Source organism: Clinocottus analis, unplaced genomic scaffold (genome assembly GCF_023055335.1).
Source record: "Clinocottus analis isolate CAN_PGR_092001 unplaced genomic scaffold, fCliAna1.0.p SCAF_14, whole genome shotgun sequence".
Classification (NCBI taxonomy): Eukaryota; Metazoa; Chordata; class Actinopteri; order Perciformes; family Cottidae; genus Clinocottus; species Clinocottus analis.
Window position 1 is genome coordinate 4,545,968 of NW_027175865.1, and position 18,232 is coordinate 4,564,199.

The 18,232-nt window shown below is 42.9% G+C and overlaps 2 protein-coding genes across 5 annotated transcripts; one reads left to right on the top strand and one right to left on the bottom strand.

Moving 5' to 3' along the window:
* Positions 1–1,857: 1,857 nt before the first annotated feature.
* ehmt2 (euchromatic histone-lysine N-methyltransferase 2) lies at positions 1,858–12,654 on the bottom strand. The gene is made up of 28 exons (XM_068575074.1): positions 12,511–12,654; positions 11,526–11,595; positions 11,271–11,432; positions 10,733–11,016; positions 10,437–10,500; positions 10,219–10,301; positions 9,987–10,124; positions 9,790–9,861; positions 8,936–9,056; positions 8,288–8,374; positions 7,786–7,922; positions 7,556–7,699; positions 7,155–7,477; positions 6,826–7,059; positions 6,395–6,477; positions 6,127–6,233; positions 5,749–5,871; positions 5,559–5,660; positions 5,320–5,424; positions 4,942–5,096; positions 4,660–4,827; positions 4,407–4,551; positions 4,210–4,287; positions 3,879–3,994; positions 3,632–3,718; positions 3,465–3,543; positions 2,698–2,873; positions 1,858–2,558 (listed from the first exon to the last, which is right to left on the bottom strand). The coding sequence occupies exons 1-28, from the start codon at positions 12,535–12,537 to the stop codon at positions 2,378–2,380; spliced, it is 3,651 nt and encodes a 1,216-aa protein (XP_068431175.1). The 5' UTR covers positions 12,538–12,654; the 3' UTR covers positions 1,858–2,377.
* On the top strand, positions 12,609–18,206 carry LOC137784437 (zinc finger and BTB domain-containing protein 12-like). Of its 4 annotated transcripts, none has more exons than XM_068575077.1 (6): positions 12,610–12,724; positions 12,896–13,044; positions 14,494–14,702; positions 14,810–14,998; positions 15,299–15,487; positions 16,076–18,206. In XM_068575077.1, exons 3-6 carry the CDS (start codon positions 14,499–14,501, stop codon positions 17,180–17,182), a joined length of 1,689 nt encoding a protein of 562 aa, XP_068431178.1. In that variant the 5' UTR covers positions 12,610–12,724; positions 12,896–13,044; positions 14,494–14,498; the 3' UTR covers positions 17,183–18,206. The 4 variants fall into 4 exon arrangements, with proteins under 4 accessions (XP_068431177.1, XP_068431176.1, XP_068431178.1 ...); XM_068575078.1 differs by having other exon boundaries at positions 12,610–12,698; XM_068575076.1 differs by having other exon boundaries at positions 12,609–13,044.
* The last annotated feature ends 26 nt before the right edge of the window (positions 18,207–18,232 follow it).

Here is an 18,232-nt window from a genome sequence, read left to right on the forward strand (position 1 = left end):
TCACCCAGACAAATTTTCAGTTTCTTTGCAATTACTGGCATGGAATAGCCTTCATTTCTAAGAACAAGAATAGACTGACGAGTTTCACATGATAGTTCTCTTTTTCTTTCTCTCTTTAATGTGTATTATTAATAATATATCATATAAAATAACAGTGCATTGAACAAACAGCGGTGTGTTATAGGTCCTTTAGCAGCAGGAGCAGAATAACAAATGACTAAACAGGTCAACAGCAGGAATGTCAGCTAGTTAACACAGTCATAATAAACGTGTCTAATTATAACTTTAGACAATTTCAGTGAAGTTTTAACATATCAACGACAAACCTCCACTGCCTGTCCTCCGTCAGGCAGACCAGACTGATTATAACTACCCCAGGGACTGTCAAACACTATTTTAAGCACTAATATGCCATATACTCACTGCTAACCGCTAACCTGGCGGAAGCTAGCTAACGCGGCAGTAATCCATCTCCATTTATTTAGCGCTAACCGCTAAGCTCATAGTAAACAGCACCAAAACAGCGCTGTAGTGGCAGCTGTGGTTGAAAGAAATGTGATTTAATGTGTGGCCCATCTCATGAATCTCTGTACATTACTGATTCAAGTTACTTGTCCATGAATATGTTGCGATAATTCTTCATACACAAAGCCCAAACCTGATTGGTCATTAATATTACCCATAAGTCCATGCGGTAGCTGCTTCAGCCAAATTAAAGCCAATAACTTTAAAAAATATAGCGTTTTGAAAAGCGGGAATGATTTCTGTGAAGTTACTTTGAGCTGTAGAATACATCAAACAGTTTTTCTTTTAAATCCTGAACTCTGAAACTCTGACTGTGAATGGTTTTGCAATGTAGTACTATTAATTGCAGCTGCACATATCGCATTATTGTGGTGGTGTGAGACTATTCCAGTGCATTTCAAACCCGAAGCTCACTCAACGCGCAATGTTGTGATGAGCAACCGCCGCTACGTCTACGCTACATCTCCTGACGGGCTGATTGTTAACTGACGGTTGGCGAACCTTGGTTAACCTAACTGACCGCTTGGTAAGATAGCCGTTAGTAAAAGGGATAACCGTTAGTCTAAGGGCCATGTAGTTAGGACAGAAAAAACATGACTGGAATAGACGGCACACCACCTGTTATATAATTATGAAAAATCAATTATTTTAGTCCCTGATTCTACCTGGTCATCACTATGTGGTTCATCGTTTTTCATTTTAATCTTCATCATATCATTCATTCCATTCATGTTTGTCTCTAATTTTATTTTAGCTCGCATAAAAAAATATTTAAATAAATAAAAAAAAATTAAATCATAAAAAGAGTCAAATAAGTTGCAATTGTTATGACTATTTTGACAAATTGAGAATTTTTGACAAATTGAGAATTTTTGACAAATTGAGAATTTATAAAGTATTGTTCAACTTTATTCTTGATCTAGCCACAAACTAATAACGAAGATGCACAAAAGACAAAGCGTGGTAAAACAATAATCATAATTACAAGCTAATTATAACATCCTGAAAGTAGCTCCTCCTCTGACAAATTCGAATCTTTGGACTTCATCCATGAATAAGTGACATAAAAAAGGTCTTTAATGATTGAAACGTTTTATGACCATCTAACTTTTTTTCAGGTAAATAGAATTAGCCGAGTGGGACGTCTTACTTTTTACTTCCTTTTCATATCTCTGATTGTGCCAGTGCAGTGTCAGGCCCCATCTCCTCTGCTTTGTGTTGTGATTTGTAAATGCCCCCTGGTGATAGCAACAACACCAACAGGACACAGTATTGATGAGAGCTTACAGTTGAGCCAGTGTAACAGATCAAAAAAATAATTGACACACTTAATACAAGAGCCCAAAGATCAACTCATGAGCTAATTTATTACACTAAATGTGATAAACAAAACAATGTGTATAAAAATAAAGAAAACAACACTAACAATGATACAAAAACAATGATATACACAGGTCCTCATCAAGTCCAGTATGGGCTTAGGGTGGACCCATTGCTGTACTATGTAAAAAAATGCTTTACGTTTGTTGGCACAACAGAGAACAGATATCTTGGACATGACGTTACACGGTGGCAGACTCCGAATGCACAAACTTCATGTGCCTAGAAAAACAGACAGTGATATATGTATATGTACAGAATCACACAGTTTAAAACATTTATTTAGGCCCATGTCCTCTACCACAGGGGATATGATCAACTTTAAAGAGAGAAAAAGGACATTTCAAGTAGGAAAATAAACAAACAAAAAACAGCACCATGCACAAAACACATAACTTTTTACATGTTAAAACTCTCAAGGTGCACATGTCAAATGCACGAGGTCAATCCAAAGGCCCATTTGGTGAGTGTTTTAAGAGTTTCCCAGCATGCTCATCCCACAGTCAGCTCCCGATTCTGGGCAAACCTCCAGTCGAGCTAGTCGGTTCTGCTCCAAGGCGATGGCTTCGGCCGAGTGCTTGCATTTCTCTGATCCACACTGACAGGTGAAATACTTGCTTTTAATGTCCCAAAAGCGGTCACCGTAGTCGAATCTAGAGGAAAAGGACAAGTGAAAAGTTCTTAATCAAGGTTACGGCCGAATGGGGATTCAGGCAGATATGTTGACGAATAAAACGCCTCCGATCTCATTAAGAATAAAGTCTCTATTCAAAATAAGATGAACCGTCTCACCCCAGCTCTTGTCCGCTGTGGATGTCTCTGGAGCTGAAGAAGGCGATGCGGGGAAACCTCAGGTCCTGGTGCAGCATGAACACGCGTACTGGGATGAGGTTCGGGTCACACAGGTGGTTGATGAAGCGGCTGATGTTGCCATAGTACCGAGCATCTATGCAGTACACCTCCCCATCCTTTAAAAAAAATAAAAACAAAAACACAAGATTGTCTTAGACACCAATCAAAAATCACACAGATTGATGGAAGGGTCTCAAAAACTATTGGATGGATTGCCGTGCTTATTTAATAGTCTGGAGAAATAAATAAATATTATATTTCTATGGCACCAACATTTATGTGGGGTAGCTGTAACAAGTCCAGTCAAAATGTTCCTTTGTCCCATACTATGGTTGAAATACCTGTAAAACGACTAAGATTGTTAACATTAACGCTACTCATCAGCGTGTTAGCATTGTCATTGTGAGCGTGGTCGCATGCTGATATCGCGTCCGAAAATACAAAAAGACAGATCATATACCACTGCCTCGGCATTTTTTCCCCAACTGAAAATGTTGCCTGAAAGTCAGCTGTAACCAAAAACATGAGGTGTTTTGTATAGTTAAGCATTTGTGGGTGTACTTTGTACTTGTTTGGGCTAATTGTTGATTTTATTAGTTAATTTTTATTTTATTTTTTAAAAAGGAGGTGACTTATTTTCTGAATATCAAACTTATTGTTTGATATTCAGCAAATAAGTCTTTTTTTTCCCATAAAAAGAGTTTCACCTTGTTGTCCAGGTCAAACAAGTAGGAGTCGTCTTCTCTAACATCTGCCTCTGCGTCAGAGATGAGCTCCCCGACATATCTGTGTGGGCGGAGGAAAGAAGCTTAATGTCTAACCTCTGACGCTTCACATACATTAGTCATGTGCCCTGTGGACGGCTCGCTCTTACTCGCAGATGAAGCTTCCTTGTGGAATATCCTGCAGAGCTCGAACTCCCCAGCCCATCTTCTCTGTTCTGTAGAGCTGAAGACGCACTCTGAGGGGAGAGAGAAGGAAATGATGAGGGTTCATTACCCCAGGCTGTATGGCTGTTGCCTCCTAGCCAAAAACCTTCACAAGGTAACCGAGTAGGTGGTTTTTCAAATGAGTGAACTCTATTGCTGGTGGAGATATTAACTTCATTTTAGGATTCTTACTTGATGCCTGCCTGCACCACTCTGTTCTTGCACGTTCGGTAACAGGAACACGCCATGTTGCATTCAAATATAAGTGGAGGTTCAATTTTGTTGAATTCCTGGAGCAGCCGCTGGTCCTAGAAACAAATAATAATACAATATCAGTTTCACTGCATTAGTTTACCATATAAATCGTGAATCCTAGTCATTGACCCCATGGATCTCACCGACCTTCAAATCGAACCTCATTCGAACTTCCGCTATATTTTTTTATTTCTACTAATTACTAAAGATTTTTTAACAAGTAGATTACTTTGGCGATGTGGCCGAAACATGTCACATTTCTATTCACCTTGTCGTACCAGCAGCGGATACTAAGCTGTCCACAGAGGCAGTTGCTCGACGAGCAGTCATCAGAGCAGCTACAATGCTAAGGTAAAGACAATTAAAAAAGGCATCACATGCATTTTTTCATTGCATAAAAAAAATTGTGTTTATGAAACAGAAAGAGGATAATGATATAAAACGAGAGCCTGACTCATATTTTACCTGCAAGTGTGTAATATTGCGGTCGATGTTCATTGCCGAAGTTTCACAGTTTTCTGAAACGTATTTGTAGTCTGAAGGACAGCCCTCGTCGTCCACTGCGTTCACGCAGGGTATCGGCACGTTCTCATAGCCCTGCGCTATGTCGCTAGGAGAAAGGAAGGATTTTAATCAGATCACCATCAGAAAGACAAGAGGAAAAATATCAAGTTCACCAATTGGAGATGCGTCTCTATTAAAATTACACAACAACTACCTGCAGATGATTCTCTCAGTCCGAAGCATGCGATTGGTTATTCCCCTCCTCAGCTTCCTGTTGATCTGGAGCGCCACCCACACCGGCGTGTCGACCCGGGCCAGGCTGAGGGGCGTGTCTCCTTCCCTGTTCATGATGTCAATGTCTGCGCCTCTGGACAGGAACAATCTGCAGAGAAAAAGAGAAACATGTATTTGTTGGTACGTGGTCGAGCTGAGGCGAAGGATACATGCCACTCGTTCATGAAATGGAGGCCACGGCTCGTGATTGACGTCGACTCACGTAACGCATTCCAGGAAGCCCTCTCTGGCGGCGATGTGGAGCGGCGTGTCTCCGTGCATGTTGACCGAGGCGAGGGAACAGCCAGAGTTCAACACCAGCTCGGCTATATCCACGTTCCCTGCATACGCCGCCCAGTGGAGGCACACGTTCAGCTCCTGAAGGGAGGGAGAGCACTGTTTAAAGTAATGACCTGAAATATTTACTAAAAAAACAATGGATGGCTCCAGAATCACGGAGGACACACGCACACACACTTTAGTTTCGGTTAGCTAATAAAACGGCACACTCAAGACAGCAGATGCTACAAATTTACCAAAAAGATACAGTTTCCAAGTTACATAATCTGCAAAACTCCAGAATGAGCTCGGAGAAACTTACCTTATCACTAATGGTGACATCTGCGCCTCTGTTCAGCAGCACTTTTATCACATTTACATGTTTGTGCTCTGCCGACCAGATGATCGGCGTCCAACCACCGTTGTCCTGAAACAAACAGATGGAGAGAATTTGAATTTAGCAACACCGGCCATATTATCAGACACCGCTGGTTAGACACATATGAAGCACAAATGGACTTTATTTCATGGCCCTAAAAAGGTTGTCTCTCCTTTCCTTACCTGTGCGTTTACATCAGCCTGGCCTGTTTCTAGAAGCATGTTGACAATTTCCAGGTTTCCAAGCTTGGCAGCGTGATGGAGGCCCGTATATCCATCCTCCTCCTGAGGACAGAAATAAAAACTAAAGTCCAAATCAACCAAACGCCTGAACGTTCCCATTCATGATTTGTACTTCGGCACCAACACTTACTACATGATAGACAGAGGCACCGTTCTGGATCAGGTAATGAGCCACGTCAATGTGATTGTTGATGATGGCTTCCAACAGAGGGGTCCTCCGGTCTTTGTCCTGGGCATCCACTTGAGCACCGGCCTGTCGGCATACAATCAAATATATTCCTTAATCTCCAAGACCAGGAGACTCTAAATAAATACACATGCTGTGTATAAAGTTTCAATTTTCTTTAAATTATGTGAGCACAAATCCTAAATACAAGTGTTGTAAAGTGTTACAGATATAGACTATTCGTTTCCAATTTTTTTTTAAATGGTATTATAGCCGCTTTACAGCATGTTTACTATGCACAGAAAAGACGGATGTTTTTTGATGATTATTTTATTTTCTCACCTGAACCAAAATGTAGCAGACTTCCAGCAGACCTCTCTGAGCTGCAGCATGTAGAGCCGAGCGCTTGTTCTGAGAGTCGGGCTGGTATGTTGGATCTATGCCCTCCACTGTGATACAAACACAGTTTTAATACATAAATACTACACAAATGTATTATGAGCTCGTCTTGGGATTAAAGGAAATGCACAAAATGTACAATATTTATTCTACAAAATGGAAAACAAGCTTTATGGCAACAAGACTAAATGAAGAGGGCAAGCCCACTCACTCAGCATGAGCAGGACTCTCTGAACTTCTCCTTGCTTGGCAGCCGGGTAAAGCTGGCGGGGGTGGAACCTCAGTTTCTTCCTCCTGGCAAATAAAAGACATGATTTTGGTCTAAACTATTTTCAAGCCACGTTTCTGCTGCTGCTGATAGATATTGAACAGCAGGTTGGTGGAGAAGCTGGAATTGGGATTTGTATTAACATATTTAATACAATTTCATTTCTAAAAAGGTCAGCTGGTGCGGATCAGATGATCAGATCAAATATTGCAAGTTTCTGAACTGTTACCACAAAAGCATCTTGAAGAAGAGTAAATCATGTCTCTAGTGCAATACAAACTGTACTATACTTAGTCTTTGCATACTTTAAAAAAGTCCACAGCTCAACCCTTTAACCTGCTCCGACTGAAAAATAGTCAAATCTAGACTCCAACCTCTCAGTGTCTTGTGTGAGGATGGCCTTCTGCAGCGATGCCCTGCTGGGCCCAGGTGGAAGTGCACTTGGGCTGATGGGTTTCCCATTTGGCATACAGAGAGAAGGCCCCACGCTGTCCACGCCCTCCTCTGCTGGTGGGATGGAGGCAACAATTGCGGCGGAACCTACAGGCTGTGGGGGCTGCTGCTGCTCCACCGCTAGTGTGACCAAGCCATGACTATGCATACGTGCGCTGGAAGAGGCAAGCGAAGGAGAGCCCACGTGTGGAAAATACAATTTCAAAGCTTATTGGAGCTAATTATTCCCTGACATGTCATCCAATCCTACCTGACAGGTCGCTCAGGCATCTTCCCGTCCTTCATCCCTCCCGTTGAGGCCGTGAGGGAGGGTGCTGTGGGGGCGGAGGGCGGCAGAGACGGGGTGGTCGTGGAGGAGGCCGACATGGTGACGACGGTGGTTGCGGAGGCTGTGGCTGAGCTGAAGGAGGGGATGGTGACCTCCTGGGCCTCGGAGGCATCTTCACCACAGTGGGGACAGAAGAGCATGCCGCCGCCGTTTGCTCTGCTGCGCCCGCTGCCCAGCACCGTCACACAACCCCTGTGGAAACGGTGAGCGATGCGCTGGTCCGGGCAGCACTCAAGAAATGTGCCCTGAAAGAGAAGATAGTAGGATATGAGGAAGGAGAAACAGGAGATGGTAGGATACAGGAGACGGTTTAAACCCCTTACCGCCAGGCAGAAGTATCCACACCCAGGACAGCAGTGGTGTTTGACCATGTGTGATCGATGGACCTCACAAAGCACCATGAGGGACACCCGACTGGACGGCCGCATGGTCTCCCCTTTTATCGTTCGATCAGTACAAGCCCTCAACTGACAAACAGAGAAGAGGAGACAAGATCACACAATTGGCGATGTGGCTGAAAGGAAAGCTGCTGCCCGCATCTGCAAAGACAAACCTCTCCGTTGATGCTCTCGGTGGCCATACACTGTCTGCTAACGCGGTGGCTGGTGCTGTCGACTCGAGGAGCCTCCATCCTGCAGCTGCAGAGAGGAAGCTCCTCCAGTCGCTCTGTGTCTCCTGCATCACTTCCTTCTGTAGAGGGGAGATAATCGTATGATTTTTTTATTATGTTTGTTTCTGGTCTTATGGCAACTGTCCAAAATGACATCAGCATATCTATCGCCTCCACACGGCTCTCAACATGCAGCTTACAGTGCTCACAGTTCTAACAGTGTGGGCGTGCCACCGCTATCTACTGAAGTACACCGAACTATGGATAAGTACTTCATACGACGCCACTTTAAAAAAATCCAAACTATTTATTTAAGAAGAAAACATAATATCTATCTTACTTAGGAGGAAGGCTTTGTTTCATACTACAGTGATGATATGAAAAAAAGATTATCCGATTTTCAACAAATTCCTATTACAGAGACACAAACGTATCATGAACCTACCGTGATGAGGAGAAAGGGTCAGACTGTCAGCAGCAGCGATGTCCAGAGCACCCAGGGGAACCTCTGTGTACTCAGTGGGCCTCTCTCCTGAGAACAAATCAAATGACAAACTATAAGCGCTGGCCAAGACAACAACAAATATGCAGTTTTTCTTTTTTTTACCGTATTGTTTCCATTTTTTGACGATTGCCCGAACTGTACTCCGAGGGATTTTCAGCGCCTTGGAAATTTTTTTGTATCCTTCCCCTGACTGGTAGTTGTCAATAATTTTGTTACAAATTTTTGGGGAGTGTTTCCTAATCTTCATGCTGTAGTTTATGGTAGGACATTGACAAAGCAATGGTTGGGTTTTCCGGACAGGAGGATTTGAGCCTTAAATCGCTTGTCACACCTTGATGAGACACAGGTGATCTTAATTCAGCTTATTACATGAACCCTAACTTTCTGCACGAGGAACAATCTAAGTGATAAAGGGAGTGAACACTCGCGCAATGTTTTTTTAAATTGTATTTATTAGAACTTTTGTTTCACCTAACATTAAAAAGATGTTCCGTTTAAAAAAAAGTAAAAATTAAAAAAAAATACTCCATCTAACATGATTCAATATTGTTATGGAGACAGAAAAACACACTTGTTGATGTCACTCACCTTCCACTGTCTCCACCACATCAGCTGTGTTTCTCTCTTTGTCCTGGTCTGACTGGGGCCAAAAAGACTCCTCGCTCTCATCTCTACTTTGGACAGCTCCCTTTGTTTTGCAATCTGAACTCTGCAAGGGAGAAATTCTGTCTGAATATAAAAATGTGACATTTGTGAAAGGTAGAAAAAGGAAAAAAAGGCAGCGATTTTTTTTTTTTTTTAAAGGAGGATGATGAGTTGCAGTTTTGATGTTTCTTGTTGAGCTTTTGACCTTTTAGCAGAATGATTGTATAGTGACAGTGCACAGGAACGCGCGCTTACACTTTTTTTCTCCCCGTCAAAGTTTTTTTGTGGGGAAGGGGTGTTCTTCCTGAACCGATGTGAGGTCCTGGTACGATGATGTTGTGTGTGTACAGAGTGTAAAGCCCCCGAGGCAAATTTAAAATGTATAATTTTTGGCTGTACAAATTAAATTGAACTACACAAAACACATTCTTGCCACTGTTTTCCTGCTATTCCGCAATTGGTGACAAAAACAAACCCACAATTTTAAATAAACTATTTCCGGCTTTGGAAAAGTATGCAACTTGTTTATTGACCTTACATACATAAGTCATTGGGGGAAACACTGTATGTAAACTTAAAATCTTTCCCCCCATTTTACTCACTGTGCCTCTGACTCAGTATTCTCGTGGGATATAATCTATATCAATACAATCCGCACACTCAGAGTATGTAAATATGAACAAACTACAATTCTTTGACTGGCATTGAGATGAAGATGGCTATAAGACAAAGTAAGAGTATTGTGTAGTTATAAGCAGGGAAAGTAAGTATCAAGTAAAATAGATTGAATCACTCACATTATCTGACATGTTGACTGACCCCTCTATGTCTTTTGTGTGCTTTCTTGCTTCTGTCACATCATCCTCAAACTATAGAGGAAACAAATTTATAAGAGAATAAGTATTACCAAGCAGAATCATGCTTGATAATATGTGCATTTGCTGACAGTGAGTGATCACCTTTAGTGGATAATAAATAAAACTAAGCATCACACCTTTTCTGAATCTTGAGCGGATCGACTGGAAATCTGAATATCCGTTACTTCCTCCTCTGACTTCCCCACGTTGCTGTTGCTCTTCTCCGGTGTGGCCTTGTTAACAGACTCAACCTTTTTATGGAATAACGGTTCTCCCTGAGTTTTGAAAACAACAACATTGGCATCAATCCTGTGACATGTCAATAGATTAGTAAATGTTAATGAGAGACCTGCAAAGACATAATCTTACCACAGTTTGAGCATTTTCTGGAATGTTCTCGGACTTCTCGGGTGTGCCATCGGATAACTGACCCAGTCTTCTCCTTTTTGCAACTATTCGAAACATGACAAGCCCAACAGAGGGAATCTTGATGTATACCAGACAAACCAACTTAATTGTATTCACAGTAATTTGATTATTTTATACAGGCAAACATTAATTAGTGTGAATATGCTCTAGCCACTAACCTGTTTCAGAGTCTGAGGATCCTGAAGGTGTCACAAGTGCAACTGGTGCCTCAACTTGGCTTATCTGTGACAGAAAAATTGTCAATGACTCAAATGGTCCTAAAAAAGTTGTAAAGCACTGAGCCACTACTATACAGTGTGTATTTTGTCAGTGGCTGAAGTATTTCTGCATATTTTGAAACACACTTTCAAGAGTCTTACTCAGGTCAAGAATAAAAGAAAAATGCAATGTCAGACCCCAAAGGCTAAAACAAAAATCATCTCAACCAAGCTAACCAATTTGTGTTTGGACTCACCTGCCCTAGTGGAGGCCTGTTCATGGTCTTGCGGGCCCGGTGAATCTTGGTTGGGGCAGGGGAGACAGAAGGAGACGAGGAAGCTGCGGCAGAGGACGAAGAGGATGAGGAGGAAGAGGAGGGGGAAAAAGACAGGGAGGAAGGAGCCGGTGCCAGGACAGATTTACTACTGCCAGGTCCAGAAACACTCATCTTTGCTCGACCAGGAGACAACGTTGAAGACGTGGAAGGAGAGGAGGAATACGAAGAGGATGAAACTGATGAAATGGACTTTGCTGCATGTCCTGTAAGAAGGAGGTAAAAGCAAGTACTTTCTTTAAAATGTATCAATTCATATTAGTATTGCATTTAATGTGACACAAACAAAACTTTATTCTGAGATTCTTTTTTCTTCTCCTCTTCCTCAGCAAAGACAAATAATTTACGGCTGAATTCATGCCTCACTATCAAATCACCGTAATCCTAAATTTGAGATGGGTCATATTAGGTGGAAAGTTACCGCTTCAATAATATCGATAAAAGCTGACTGGATCCATACCTGCTGCTGGTTTGGTTGGGGAGGAGGCAGGCGACCATTTCACTCCCTCCTCTCCAGCTCTTAAAGCATTCTTCCCAGGCGGCTGTGACGACAACATTGATGGCATACCACCCATGTGTTCTGTCTTCTTGGCAACGGCAGCTGTGGTAGAGGCTGCATTATCTGGAAATGTAGTCAGAGCAAAAATCACACACCAGTTGTAATTTATTCGTGTCTCAAAAATGCTTATTAGTATATCTCGCCCAAAAGACACACCTTCCTTTACTTGACTTGGTCCAGCTAACGACTCAGCTGGTGTCTCTGAGTCATTTCCTCCAGGAGGCTCCTGGCAAAGAAACAACAGATAGCAGAAATAATTAAAACACATTTCTCAGGACACAAAGTTTGGTAATTCATTGGTTCATATTTTAGTCATTACTGGTGAGTACCACATCATGAACAGTCAGCATGACAGACAGCACACTCAAGATGTAATTAACGATGTGGGATGGCGAGTGACCACACACACACACACACACACACACACACACACACACACACACACACAAAATACGTTTGTGTCAATAAAGATCTGGTAAACGTGCTTTGTTTATAACTACCAATGTGATGCGTTTAGTACATCTAATTTTCGCCTTCTTCATTCCAAAATAAACCATTCAACCAATGGCTGGTCCTCTCTGTTGCTACGTCACCAGCCGCCATCAGTCAATCGACCCATTCATGCCTTTTACACAATTTCAAGCACAATAGTGCGTGAAACGGAGCGGATTTCACACATTCACTCCTTAAAGCCTCCTCTTTTCGCTGTAATTACCTGATTACTATTACAGTGTACACAAAGGGCAGGTTGTGTCAGCTATAGCTTTACAAACTGGAATAAATGTAACCTACAACTAACACAATACAATAAGAAGCCCGCGAATCGCCATGAAAGCAACGCAAGACGACAGGCAATACGTTATTTGTCAATTAATCGTGAACATAATGAGAACATTAACAACATTTGAGCAATTTAACGTTAGTCAACACAAAACTGCTACAGGCTAACGTCAAGGTAGCTAGCAGTGTAGCACAGCTTGCAACAAAGAGCTTCTACAGTCGAGAATTAAATGCGTTTTACATTCTGGCACACTGCAGCTTGAGTGGCGTGTTTTTGCTATGTATGCAAATGTGTTTAAACGTAATTAAACAAACGTAAAATCCATTATTTTTCGGGTTTGTGCTGCAGATGGTTTCCTACCTTCGTCGTTGTCTCAGACGCCGACATGTTTCGCGAGGCGCATCAACGTAACGTAACGTGCAGCGTCTTCGTCCCGAGCCCCGCCCCCTGTGTCCACTGTTTTTTAAACAACTGATCCTAGGTCAGCGCGTGTACCTCGGTTTTAATACTAACCAGAAGGAGAAGCTTCCAACAAAAACCGACTCAAAGTCAGTTTAGTGGCGAGAGGCGAGCGGTTTGTATTTGTTGTCACGAGATCCCCTCCTCCAAAAAAAAGGCCAAAAACTAAATAGAAATCGAGGCAGTAGTATCGTTAGCTGGTGGCAGTTTGGATGAGCAAATACAGCCCATAGTCAACGGTTGTCCTGCTGAAACCAACCCAGAGTTGTTTATTTTATTTTTTTAGAAAGCCCGGAAGATATTCAACAAAAGGAAACGCAGAGGTGAGGGTCTGCAAAGTTCCACGAGAACTCGGAGAGCTTGTGTGTGTTTCTATGGTCAGCAGAAAGACGGTGCCAGTAAGCTAACTAACAGCTAACGGTAGCTAACATCCAGGCAAGTAGCAGCTATATAACGTCAGGTCAGATGGAAAGGAGGGAAACTATGTGTTGTTATCAATTTCAACCTCGTAGGGAAGTCGACGTCTGTTAAATAGTCTTATTTTATCATAGACTCCACTCCCCTCGCGTGCACACGCACGCTAGCTTAACGTCCCTCAAGTCAAGACTAACAAACAATCGATACAATGTCGATGTAACGACGTGAGACACGATGCCATCTAACTCGCTGTAATGTTACCTGGTCTGGGCAATATATCAATGTAATATTGATATCGTGTTATGAGACTAGATATTGCCATAGGTTTTTGATGTCGTGTGAGTGGTAGTAACGCTTTTCAGAAGCCACATTGAAGTCCTCTGTATGTGTGTATGTGTATATATGTTTTTTAAAGTACCATTAATTAACCCCACACTATTATCGCTTCATCAATATTGTGGTATGTGGTATTAACTATATTTCGTATGTACCAGCCCTCGGCTCTACTGTATTTAATAACAGTACTACGACGATGTAGTAAGTAATGCATTCAGATACAGCTAAACTAACTGGTTATTTCTTGTTTAGAATTGTTTTTCTTCCGTACAGACCTCATCACAACACATGACAGCAAATGTAGATTATTTAGCTATAGTGGTAAATCATGCTTAAGATATCACCTCATTGTTATTGTTGAATATATTAGTTTGAGATATTTGACTTTTAGCAGTTTTGTTCAAGTCAACCGTAACTCACAATTTGGACTTTGTATGTAAGCAGGGAAAGCAGGACTGCAACTAACATTTATTTTCATCACAGATTAGTCCGCCAATTATTTTCTCAACTAATCCGTTTGTTTACGAATTAATTAGAAAACAATGAAAAATGTTTGTCACAGCCCATTTTCCTTCAATTATCTGACATTCTGTCCAAAATCCTGAGAAACTCAGTTTACCATCATATATGACAAAGTATTACAGCAATCCTCACAATTGAGGAGGCCATTGATTGCCAAATGGTTTCCGATTAATTTATGTGCCAACAAATCATTGGCTTTTGACAGTCTGTAAACTGTGGCAGATTTATGTTGATCCAATTTACCAAGAATAACATTTTATTCTAAAACCTTTCCACCCCAGCAAACATATATATGAAACTCTGATTCATCCTTAACATAGAAGAAAACTAATGTGCCAGCTTCTTTTTCCCCCGAGCATTTGCCTATAATTTGATCTGGCTAAAAACATAAAACCTGTCTGTCTGTCTTCTCCGTCACTCTACAGAGCGACCGTGAGTTCTCTTGAGGCTGTACAGGAGATGTTTGGTTTAGACCCAGTTACCATGATGCATCTGTTATTGAACAAACTGTTTTGCGTGTCTGCTTTTTTAATCTTTAATTTAAAGATTCAAAGACCATCTCGCTGAGTTATTTGCAATGAAAATATTACTCCCCCCACTTCTCTTCAGACAAAATGGAGAGGCTGTGCTTCCGGTTACCGGGCCACGGGGACACGACCCTGAAGCACCTGAATGCACTCCGGTCCCGTCAGCACTTCTGCGACGTCACCATTGTGGCCAGCGACAACCTGACATTCAGGGGACATAAGGTGGTGCTGGCTGCCTGCTCGCCCTTCTTGAGGGACCAGTTCCTCCTCAACCCGTCCCCCAAGCTTCAGGTAGGCAAATGTCAACACACACTCCCGCTATCAACACTGTCGTCATGTCCTCTATGCCGACTAAAAACGGTGCTGCTTCATGTTGTTTGTCTGACATTTTTACCCAGGTGTCGATGCTGTACAGCTCCACGGTGGTGTGTGATCTGCTTCAGTCTTGTTACACTGGCGTCCTGCAGTTTAACCCAGAGGAGATTGTCAACTACCTGACTGCCGCTAGCTACTTTCAGATGGAGTATATTGTGGAGCGCTGCCGGGGAGCACTGAAGAAGTACATGCATCTAAAAAGTTCACCGACAGTAAGTAATCCAAAACTATTATTTTAAAGGGCTATCATATTAATTTCTAGTTCAGTTCATAGATATTTTCTACAATTATGATACAAAATCCTGTTCAAGTCAATATATTTGTCAATAAAAAATACTTTTGTCTTTTTATTCCAATTGGATCCTACGTTTTTGTATGTTGTGAATTTTAATTTCTACGTTTTGACAATACATTAACACATCTCTGCTCTTTCATTGCTTAGTTCTTTCATTTTCATAATTTTCTTTGCAATTTCTTTGCAATTTCTTTCCTGTCTCTTTACCTTTCTCTAGATGAGTTCAGAGGAGGGTCAGACTCGACTGCTGGTTGGCAGCATTAATTCTGCGGCCTCTCCTCCGACTAGCCGACTCTCCCCTGCACGCTCACACAGTCCCGTAGTGCGCTCAGTGGAGGAGAACGGCGACGACATGTCTGCCCACCACCACGACGGAAGTCCCATGCTGGATGAGCGGTGCATTAAGGTTTGTGTGTGACCGTGGTGCCTTGTTTAATCTACATTGAATTTACAAATCTACATTGTTCATATCATAACAATAATATCAACTTCATTCAAATCGCACTTTGAGAAAACAGATTGGTAAAGCGCTCAATGTGAAAACAAAAAGCAAGAAAACAGCATGAAAGAGAGAAAGAAAGAACACCCTCCTCCTTCCTTTGTCCCCGTATGACTTTTATGCAAAGCATTAAGTGGTCCCAGCAGATGGTCAGTGAAGTGTGATAAAAGAGGTTTCTTTCAAAGGACAGGACAACAGCATGAAAGGGGAAGAAGAGAACAGAGCACAGGCATGACACAGTAGAGGTTATTAGCGAGAATACAAATTACTCTCAAAAGTCTTTGAAACTAGCTTCTCAAATGTAAAGATTTTGCTGTTTTTCTCTGTTGTATATCTGTATTTTAATTTTTGAGGGGTTTCGAACTGTAGGTTGGACAAAACGAGCAATTTTTAGGAAGTTCGAGAAATTGGCAGATTTTTTCTTTTTTTTGATATTGCCTCAACTAAACAAATCTTTGACAGACACACTTTGCTTATTCTTCATTTCTGTTGCAGGTAAATGCATCCGACGAGGAGGAAGCGGCCAGACAGGAGAACTGTGACGTGTACCAAGTGTACATCAATGAAGAAGAGCAGATGAACAGGGACAGGGAGGAGGAGAGGGGAACTCAGTCTTATCAGGATGCATGTTACCCGGAGACGGAAGGTGTCGTGATGGAAGGAGAAGGCGACGATTACGACTTGAATCCAAAAGAAGAGGATCTCAGTATGGGAGGACTTTCAGTGGAGGCGCTCTGCGCTTTCAGGCGCAGGCTGCCCAACCCTAAAATTGGCCGGGGCCGAGGGAGAGGAAGAGGCAGGGGGCGGGGTTTTAAGAGGAAACAGTTGGTGTCATCACAGGAAAAAAGACCCCTCGGCATGGCTCACAACCAGGATTTGTGGTACATGGCGACTGCAGGGATGGGTGGAGGTTTTGGCTTGGACTACAGCCAAGAGGGGCTCAAGACGGAGAACTACGTCTCAGTTGAACCCCCCAAGTTAGAGTCCAGCATGGGCGACACATGGGGAGTAAAGGTCTCGCCGATGGACGGCAACGGTTTAAGCCAGTATGCCCTGGATGAATCCAGTTGCGACGCTGGCGAGGGGAGTTCCGGTCTGACGGCCGTTGGAACAAACGAGGGCGGGGACGAGTCTGTCGCCGTGGTAGGATCCACCTCAAGTGTAGCCGGGCCTGTAATCTGCGAGCACTGCGGCATGACGTTCCCCTCCGTCCACTCTCTTGCCGCCCACTGTCGCTCCACTCACCTGCTGTACGCCTGTCCCTGCTGTGGCAAACACTTCCACCACTCTGCCAACCTCACCCGGCACATGGCCGTGCACCGGGGAACCGGCAAAACCCACCAGTGCCCCCTGTGCTACAAGACTTTCACGCAGAAATCCACACTGATAGACCACATGAACCTCCACAGTGGCGAGCGACCGCACCGGTGCGCATACTGCCACGCCCGCTTTGCCCACAGGCCCGCCTTGCGGCGCCACCTGAAGGAACAACACGGGAAAACCACAGGGCAGAACTCACTGCACGAACAGGAGGAGAAGGAGAGAGAGGAGGCGAGTGGAAGAATAAGAGAGGAAGAGCAGGAATGCCTGGTTACTGAATAGACGTCATAGGCCAAAGCATCTTGAGACAGCCAAGCGTCTAAATGTCTCTTGAGCTCTCTGGGCTCTGCAGCTCCCTGCATCCAGTGGATCTTAAAGGGACAGTGTGTAGGATTTTAGTGGCATCTACTGGTGTGTCCTGCCTTTCCGCGACTACGATAACGTGAGGCGCAGAGTGCGAGACCGTGGTAACGCAGTTCGCCTCGGCTCAGATGCCATCTATCCCACAGTGACAATAAGTTAGGAGCAATGGATGACGGGCGGCGGCTGGTACCGCGGTTTGGCACTCTTGAGGCTTACGTTACTTGCGCTTTTACAAGCGTGTCAGAGAACTACGGTGACCTTCAGGTAACCAAAAAAAAACACAGGCTCTCGCTGGGGGTTTGCCTTTCTGGGCTGCTGTAGGTGCAACGCCGCTCCCTATTTAGTAATGAAGGACTCATTATAAGCTGACAAAAAGACTGATTAATTCTCAGGGTGTTATACACTGATAAACATAGTTATGAATAGTCCATTTCTGCCAATAGAACCCCAAAAATGCTCCACACTGGACCTTTTTAAGAATGTGCTGGAAACTGACTGAGGCCTTTATAACTTCAGACTGTGAAAATAACTAATTTCATGTTAAAATCCATCACTAAGAATTACATTCTTAGTGATGGATGTGTGTAAAAATGTCAGAGACTGATCAGTCCTCTACCCTCTCGCACTGAGACGAGGTCTTGTTTCACACCTGACATTTCAACTAGTCATAACACAGGTATTAGTAGTGAGACTAACGATGGCTCTGTTGTATTAAAGCCAGCATACACGATACCAGGACCTGGAAACTGAAGCAGCTAAGTACCGTGAGATATCAGAAGATATCAGAAGGGCCTCAGTGACAAAAGTCCTGTTGATTTTTTTTCATGTCTCTTACAACGGTTTTAAAAGTTTGACTTGAGCTGTAGCATTAAACTTGAGTATATGTAATACATGATCAGTGCGATGACGGGTCACAGTTCAAAGAAAAGATAATGTAAAAGAAAATAAAAAAATTGAAAGTCTGCTCAA